Source organism: Morone saxatilis, unplaced genomic scaffold (assembly GCF_004916995.1).
Source record: "Morone saxatilis isolate NCDOM2014 unplaced genomic scaffold, NCSU_SB_2.0 Contig10, whole genome shotgun sequence".
NCBI lineage: Eukaryota > Metazoa > Chordata > Actinopteri > Moronidae > Morone > Morone saxatilis.
In genome coordinates, this window is record NW_023339652.1 from 14,247,596 (window position 1) to 14,256,055 (window position 8,460).

The following is an 8,460-nucleotide window of genomic DNA, read 5'->3' on the forward strand; positions in this document are numbered from 1 at the left end:
GGTTTGTTGTAGACATGGTTTCTACTCTAACTTGACACGACTTTGCACTGAGATAAGGTTATTAGCCAGAAGTGGACTGGTCCTTGAATGCTGCCTCGGCAGCAGCAGCAGGAGCCGCAGCAGCTGTTTCCCAGGTGTTTGGATGTGTGTGGCTCCACCATCTTGTCTTAATCGCAGCCTCCTCAAAGAACTGGCAACACTTCCAACAAACCCCCTCATTCCTTTACAGTGGGGTAAAGGCATAGAAACCAGCGCAGCGTAGCCAACAGCCAGGTGTACTTAAACATTAGTCAGCCAGAAGGATGGGAGCGAAATAACACATCCTATGAAAGCAAATCTCCTCATCAGCATTTCCATATACAAACCGAGTGAGAGTGGGAATCCAAACACAGACCTTTAGAATGCATACGATTACAACAAAAAGAAGTCCATTTTACTGCTTTTCACTCCAGTTCTTTTCACGCTGCCAGATTAAACGCAAGACTGAAACAACTGCCCTTCAATAGGGGGATCTAACTAAATCCCCCTCCACACTGCTGGCACCACCATCGTGAATCTGCCATTTCGTAAACACAACTCCACTGTGGCAGGCAGGGAGCTGCAAGACGCTTTCCAAGTGCAAGTTTCAACAGCTAGCCCGGTGCACAAGCACACCTTTTTCCCTCGTGTTGAAGAGGAGAGGCCTGAAACAACAAACCGCCAGGCGAGGAGGGCTGGGTGGGGGGATGAGGGTGGGAGGGAGACAGAAGGGATGAGTCATCCAACAAACAGAGAGTTTGGGCTAAGCTATATTGTGCCATACTGGTCTAACAGCAATTTGTGGTTTAACATTAATGACATATCATTATTTAGTATTTAAGTAGTATTTAATTATGATTAGGAATTATTAATAGAGTCATTATTAATGGAAGTGGTTGCAGCAGTGATATTGGCAATGGTGGGGAAATCAGAGTTGGCTGCAGGAGCAACAGCAGTAGTAATATTGATATAGTAGTAGCAGTACTAGTTTTGCTAGCAGTATTGTTGGTTGCCATGGAAAGTGAAAGTAACTATTTTTCTGATTTGTCTTAATACAATACTCTACACCATGGCTTCAGATGTCTGAGTTTACCAAATCAAGTGGGGAATCTTCAAAACTTATATGATATTTTTGGTAAAAGATTGCCACTGCTCCTACCATTATTACTAGCACTCCTACTCCTAATCTCTGGCTACTACTACTTTTACTTCTATTAGTACTTCTGGTAGCAGGGGTAGTCCTAGTTGTACTGTTATGATTCATACCAGTAGTTATCATTAGGAAACTGTAGGTAAAGACCAATTCTAATAGTAGTAATAGTAATGGTAGTAGTATTCATGAAAATAGTGGTAAAACTAGTTTATGCAGTTGTATTAATAGCAAATACTGCAATAATAGTGCAAAAAAAAGTAACTGTAAGTAGTAGAGGTAATGGTTATTGCAATAGTAGCAATAGTAGCAATTATAGAATTAGTAGTACCAGTATTAGTCACAGCAGTAATAGTAATAGTAGCAGTACGCTAGAACAGTTTTTTCGTGGACCAGTGACTGAGGACAGTGAACTACAGTAGGACGGGGCCATATGGTTGACACCACCGTCAGGATATCATTATGGATACTTTCCATTATTTAAATCACAATGTGGCAAATGTATGCAAAATTTCCTGAGATCAAAGTCTTCAGCTTGCTCGGAAGCATTCATTTGGACAGCAGTAAATATGTAAAATAACAAAAGATCATATCAAAACCACATGCTGAAAGTTGATAAACTCTTTATTTGTAATTATTGCCCAGCCCTACATGGAATCAGGTTGTGATACCAAACAGTTAAACATCCTCTCTTTCTCCATCTCTCTCTTGGTGGGGGGGCTGACTGATGACAGAGCTGCAGCGTCCTTGGCGGTCTGTGGTTGTGCTCTAAAAGGCCAGCGTATAAGACCCACCACCAGCACCACGTCCTCTAAATCTCTAATACATGTCCTGCATGATAAAGACAGTAACATCATTGAAGACTTGTAGCGCTTCAGTGAATGTAGCAGCACACAAGGTGTTTTTTTTATTGTTTACATATGTGCAAAACACTGCTTCATTCAAAGCTGGAATAACTGAATAGGCAGGGCTGCAAAATAGTCGTACACAAAAGGTAAGCAAAAATAATGGAATCTGTTTATATACAATTTACAAAATATAATAAACTTTATATAAAAAATGTATATATCATCTATATTATTTAACTGAAGCTGCGTCCTTAAAGAACCGCTGCTAACATGCTCCTTTTTACTTTTCTCTAGGAACATCAAATTGTCCTTTACATTCACTCGTTGCACATTTGAGGAGTCCTTTATTGCAAAAGTGTCCATTCAGTGAGGTAGTAATGTTTATTTTGGTCGTCCTCTTCTTAAAAAACAACAGTCGCTCAGCTAAGTGTTCGTTCTGCGCTGTGGGATGGGATCAGTCCTGCTGCTGTCAAACGGCTGTTCATAAATGTTATTACACTGCTCTGACAGCAAGTCCTTGGTGAAGCTGTTCTCCTCCTGGTCTGAATCGGTGTCCGGAGCGGCGTAAGGATTCTCGTGCAGCGTTATGCCATTATGCGTCACCGACGGCGGACCGAAGCCTGTGTACAGGTCCTTATGAGGCCTCCAGGGAGCTTTCCCAAATGTTCCTGAGCGAAAAAAGGTGCAAGGAAAAGTCAGACCAACGTGCAGACAACATCGGTAAACGTTCGGAAAACTGATTGACTCAAGACCTACCCATGAAGGTGTTGCAGGGGGAAAGACACTCGTGAGGTCTCCCGTAGTCGTTGGCTTCTCCCTCCTCTATGGATGGTCGGCGGTCACTCTGCTGGTGGGGTGGACCATGATGGAGACTGGCGTTGGGGAGCTGCATCAGAACAGTGGACGAGCAGAGGTCAAAATGGTCTGACAGCAAATAGTCTTTCCTTTTAGAGCTGGTCAGACTGCTGCTGTAGGAGTCGATGCATATCGGCTTTTGGTCAATGGAACAGCCTGAAGGTAAAAAAAAAAAGGAAGTGAGAAAGACACACTCCAGAGGTAATGAATGTACTTCGGGAATTGGACTTAACAACAGTCTTGTAGGATAATGATCAAGAAAGCAATTTTCATTTCACAGATAATTTGTACCTGTAAAGACGTCTGATGGATCAGTGGAGTACATGTTATCTCTGCGAAGGAGTGAGCTGATTGGACCTTGATAGTGGCAGAGCAGAGGGTCAATGGCTGCCTCTATGTCTGCCTCACTTCCTGTATCCAGCTGACAAAGACCTGTTTGGGTGAAGGAACAGTATCATGTAAGAAAAGGTGGATGCTGTTGAAGGATTTAATTGTGGGACAAAGAAGAAAGGGCAGCTGTTTTACCGTTCATGTCTTTGGACTGCAGGTAGAAGCCACTAATAGACGAGGCCATATACTGATGGCTGCTGCCGCTCTCTGATGGGATGTAGCCGTCCTGTCGGTCAGCGAGTGTGCCCTGGGAGGAGAGGTAGCTGGGGATGTCGGCGGGTAGGTTGGTCTCGTCTGGAACACAAGGAAATCAAGTTATATTATACACTTCCATTTTTATAGTTAAAAGATTGCCTATTTAATGTGGAAAGAGGTCGAAATCCAGGTACTTTGGTGATCAGCAATTCTCGTATGGTTCAGGAAACTACTTTCGCAACTACGAAAAAGCCATCATGTACCAACCTGTGTTGGTGACACTGCAGTCCTCATTGCGTCGCCGGGTGTGGTAGATGATGACCACCCAAACTAGTGACGTGCCCACCACGCAGCACACCACTGCTATGATGACAATGCCCACTGTGGTCCACCCATCATCGTCCGGTCCTGCCCCGGCCACCATGCCGACTCCCACGCCGCCCTGCACTCCAGAGTCACAGTTGGGATTTGGTATGACCGCCAGCCGCACGTTACCCCTCTCTGTGCCCAGCGCATTGGACATCTCGCAAGTGTACTTCCCCACGTCAGCCTCGGCAGCGTCAACGATGATGAGGAGCTGGTTGGCAGCTGCAAAGAAGTGGCGCTCGGTCACTACCAGCGGGCTGTCGTCTTTGGTCCAGTTGAGCCTTGGGGGAGGGCTACCGCCAGCTATGCACTGCAGGACAGCGGTTTCGCCCTTGGCCACAGTGCGATCCATGAGGGGACGCAAGAAGGAGGGTGTTTCTGTTTGAAGGATCACAGCAGCAGAATAGGTTAGTGTCAAAAGAAACCAACAACGTCAGAGTGATACATTTGTGTTTGTCTATCTGATTTTCTGCTACAACAGTGATGTTTCTCACCTAACACAGTTAGCGTAGCATTTGCAGAAATAGCTCCAGCTGTGTTCTGAGCCGTACAGCTATAAACGCCAATGTCCTCAGTCTTGACGTCCACTATGAAAAACACATCGTCCTCCGGCATGACATGCATACGGCGTTCACGGGCGGCAGGGAAGTCCGTGCCTCCGTCTTTCTGCCAGGCGATCTGAGGAGAAGGGTGACCTACGGCGGCGCATTCCAGCCTAGCTGTTGCTCCAGCACGGATACTCAGGTCCATTGGCATCTTGGTGAAGGAAGGGAGCACTGGAAATGATAAAAAAAGACCTTTAAATTGGGATCTTTTATAACTTTTGACAGGCATTTTACGGACCCTGTAGACACAAGCCAAACAATTGGTTTCTCCCATCTCAAACTTACTGTTGACAGTGAGTCTGGCCTTGGTGGAATAGGATGATCCAAAGTGGTTGGAGATGACGCACTGGTACTTTCCCTCACTGGAAAACTCCACATTACGTAGCTGCAGGGTGGTCGTATACTCCGTCACCTCCGTCTCGCCTACTGCACCTCCCTGCACCCGTAGGTGGGCCTGGTTGTGGATCTCTGCGTCGTTCAGGACCTCGTTGTCTTTCTTCCAGGCGAAGGTCATGGGTGAGTCGCTGGAACTAGCCGCCGAGCAGACAAACGTCACGTTGGTGCCCTTGAGGGCTGACTGGGTCTCCGGCTGGACAGTGATTTGAGGCTTTGGGAAGTCATCTGCGAAGAAAACAAAAGGGAGAATTTATTATGTTTGGTACATTTTTGGCATTTTGTTGGCAGATGAGGCTCTGAAAGGGGAAAAACTGAACTGAAATATTTCCTGAGTAGTTTACTCTGAAGGTAACCAGGAAAACTGAAAACTTAGTAAATTTCCATAACGGTCCCTTCATGAGACTCATTAGCTTGTCCAGGAGTTGGGGAGGAAAATACTGAACAATCTGGGTCAGTTCGTAAATGGAAAACCTGCCATGGATAAATGGCTGTTTTTAAGGCATTACAGTATGTGTGTGTAAAGGTGTTACACCAAGTGAATGCATCACTCACCACACACAAACTCCTCCTGGCTGACAGCGAACACGCTCCTGCCCTTCAGCATCTGCGGGTGGGCGCAGCTGGCATTGACGCAGGGCAGAAAGGTTTGTTCTGCCACCCAGACGGGAAGCCACTTCAGCTGGCAGTCGCACAGCAGGCTGGAGGTGTTCAGACGCCTGCCAGAGGAGAAGATAACCACAACATTTTCATTCCCAATGCAATAATATCACTGGATCTGGTCGTTTTTCTGTGCTTTTGGTCTTGCGTAGTCTGTGAACAATGATTGAGGCAATGCACAAATGCTGTACATACAATACCATGACCCATGATACTGTAATAAAACATTTTAATGTTGCTTTGCTTACTGGGAATACTTAAAAAATGTTTAAGCTTCACTGTGCAGAATGAAGTATGTGCAGAGGAGGATGTAGGACTTGAAGCTTCCAGTGCACATACACTGAGAATGGACTTTACAGTGAAGTAAGAGACATCTTGTGTCCAGCAGGGAGACTTTAGAAATATATAATATTTGCATATTTGTAGATTATTATGAGGTGGAAGGAACAGGTTCCTTTTTAAGGATTTTAATATGCATTTTTTTATTTGCAGAAAAAACACATCAGAAACACATTATTGTTCCAAGAAGACTATTACTACCTTTTAAAACTATGGGAAATTTGTCAAACATGCAACCCATTAAGTCACATTAAAAAATAAAAATCCCTTGCATAGCTTTTTAGTGAAAGCTATCCTTTAGTGGAAGGAGACAAAGGAAACTTTGAACCCATCATTAACAGTGAAGTAAGCACTGTTTGGTGCTGACTTTCTCAGCAGACCGTAATGAGTTTCACCTGGTGTTCTGTCTCACATCAACACTGAAACACTAACTAAAGCTGTCCTTAAATGTGAGCATACTTACAGCTCCTGCAGGTTCTTCATCTGAGAGAAGGCGTTCGCTTGGACGGACATGATGGCATTATTACTCAAATCTCTGTGGAGAGAAAAGAAAAGAAATTAGGACTGGTAAGATCCTTGTAGAAAGATGGCAGCTTTTTCTGCCAACATCAGCCGTATAGAGTGAAGGCTGCAAAAACTTCAATCGAGAGGAGAAAAAGGTCTGGGCTCCAGAACAATAAAACTCTGGGCAGCAGTTTGCTGTGTTAATCAAGAGAGGCCCAACTCTGGGCGGCTTTGAGCTCTGGCAACGGCTGGGAAAAAACTCTAATTAGAATCAAATGCAGCTGTTGTACACACATACACACACATTTACACACACAGACTTTCCTCCACTTGCCTCGGTGATCGATATAGTCTGGCGCACATGTAAAGATACTAATGGCCATGTTTTTTCTTGGTTTCACATCAAAGCGGAGGAATGGGAGAAGATAGTTTGGGTGTACAGCTCTAACAAACAGCCTCTGTGTCTCAGTGTGATTCACCCTGCTTAGTTTACAGCTTGGACTTTTGGAAACAATCAGTGAAACACGAGGCCAACTCACAGGTGCTGCAGCGCGTCCAGGCCAGAGAAAGACTTCTTGGTCACTGAGCGGATCTGGTTCCCCTGCAGAAATCTGGGAAAAAACGACAAACAAACTGATCAATTTCAGACCTCACTTTTACTCGCTGGCCTTATTTTGTTTGTGTTCCATAAAGTCACACAGTGAAACATGTTACGCTGATAATGAACTCACAGTTTTTTCAGCTTGTCCAGCGCAGAGAAAGGCCCATTCATGTCCTCAATGGTCCAGGAGATTTCATTCTTTTGGAGATCCCTTCCCGAAGAAACAAAAACAGACCGCATTGTAAAAAAAAATTCCACACCCAGAAAACAACTGCAGTTGCGATGTTAATAAAACTTTATGCGGCTTTACATTTCGTGTGAGGGGGAAAATGTTTGAGACTTTAAAATTATATTCAAAGCGGCTCCATGCCTTACAGGAAGTTCCTTCCTGGCCTTTGCGGCACTTTTAAAAGTCTGTTATGGCTGTATTCTGTGTTGTATAGAAAAAGAAGTTTTACAAGGAAGCGCTGCAATATACCATGTGTGCTGCATTTTAAACTTCATTTGAGGGGATAAATATACTCTGCAGGCAATTCAAATATGTATGTGAGTTAGCCTCAAAGCAAATGTTGCCACAGATCTTAAATCCACCATTAAATACATCATGAGTCTGTAACATATTGTATGGGTTCATCTGGGAGTTTTAATAATATTAATCTAAGTCTAATTTAATTGTTTGGGAATTCTAATTTAAAAACCTAGTTTACGTCATTATTAGCCTTTTGATCAAGTGTCAGACCGGATATGTTGACTATATTTCCTCACCCCTTTTAGTCTTCAATCTAAACGCTAACATACGTTTGGCTAGTTGGTTACTCTCAATGTAAAAACTATTTTCTCTGGTTGCAGGTTCTTTTAATTTAGTGTTTCAAAAATCTCCATTTAGTATATCCTTACATTTTAACAAGGCTTAGTTTAAAGTCAAGAACAGCTGGTGCAACCGGCTTCTGGTCTAGTTCCCACAACTGTGGGTACAGAAATTGGTCCCTGCTTTTTCTTCACCCTGTATGATCTTTGAACGTCGAGGCAAAATTGCGGTTCTACAAAGACAGCCATGCTCCTTTGATTCTGAGGGAATGACACCAACAACCTGACGATTAACGCTGATGCTCCCCGAAACATGCTCTGCTATCAAAATCCAACTGTGACAGCTAAGAAAATATGGACACATTTTGCCTGCCATCCACAGAGAGGAACATACACCTAAATACACAACATTAGAGTACGAACATCAGTAAAAGCCAAGAATTTCCCAGAGAAATTGCCTCCTTTGATCCCTCAGCTGCTCTAATGCTCTCAAACTGTTACTTTCCTCTTCGGCATGCCTGGCTATGGCTGATTGAGATTGAGGAAGGGTGTGTGTGTGTGTATGTATGGGAGGGGGTGGTGGATTTCAAGCCCTGAAGCAATCCTATGTCCACCTAGCTGCACACCTGCCCTACGGTGACCTCAGCACAGCTCACATTTGGTTCCAGTTAAAAAATCCCAACCAGGGGAAATGTTACGGAGCCTCTCTGTGGGAAAGGGGGGGATGGG

General features: G+C 44.2%; 1 protein-coding gene across 1 annotated transcript in view; it reads right to left on the reverse strand.

Moving 5' to 3' along the window:
- Positions 1-1,788: 1,788 nt before the first annotated feature.
- The window catches only part of lrig3 (leucine-rich repeats and immunoglobulin-like domains 3), a gene marked incomplete in the record, with an annotated part of 19,969 nt that continues 13,297 nt past the window's right edge, over positions 1,789-8,460 (reverse strand). The window contains 11 exon segments of the mRNA XM_035679002.1: positions 1,789-2,684; positions 2,773-3,027; positions 3,163-3,303; positions 3,397-3,555; positions 3,724-4,200; positions 4,317-4,598; positions 4,713-5,048; positions 5,376-5,539; positions 6,283-6,354; positions 6,863-6,934; positions 7,055-7,135. Of these exon segments, the coding sequence (XP_035534895.1) occupies positions 2,440-2,684; positions 2,773-3,027; positions 3,163-3,303; positions 3,397-3,555; positions 3,724-4,200; positions 4,317-4,598; positions 4,713-5,048; positions 5,376-5,539; positions 6,283-6,354; positions 6,863-6,934; positions 7,055-7,135 (2,284 nt within the window).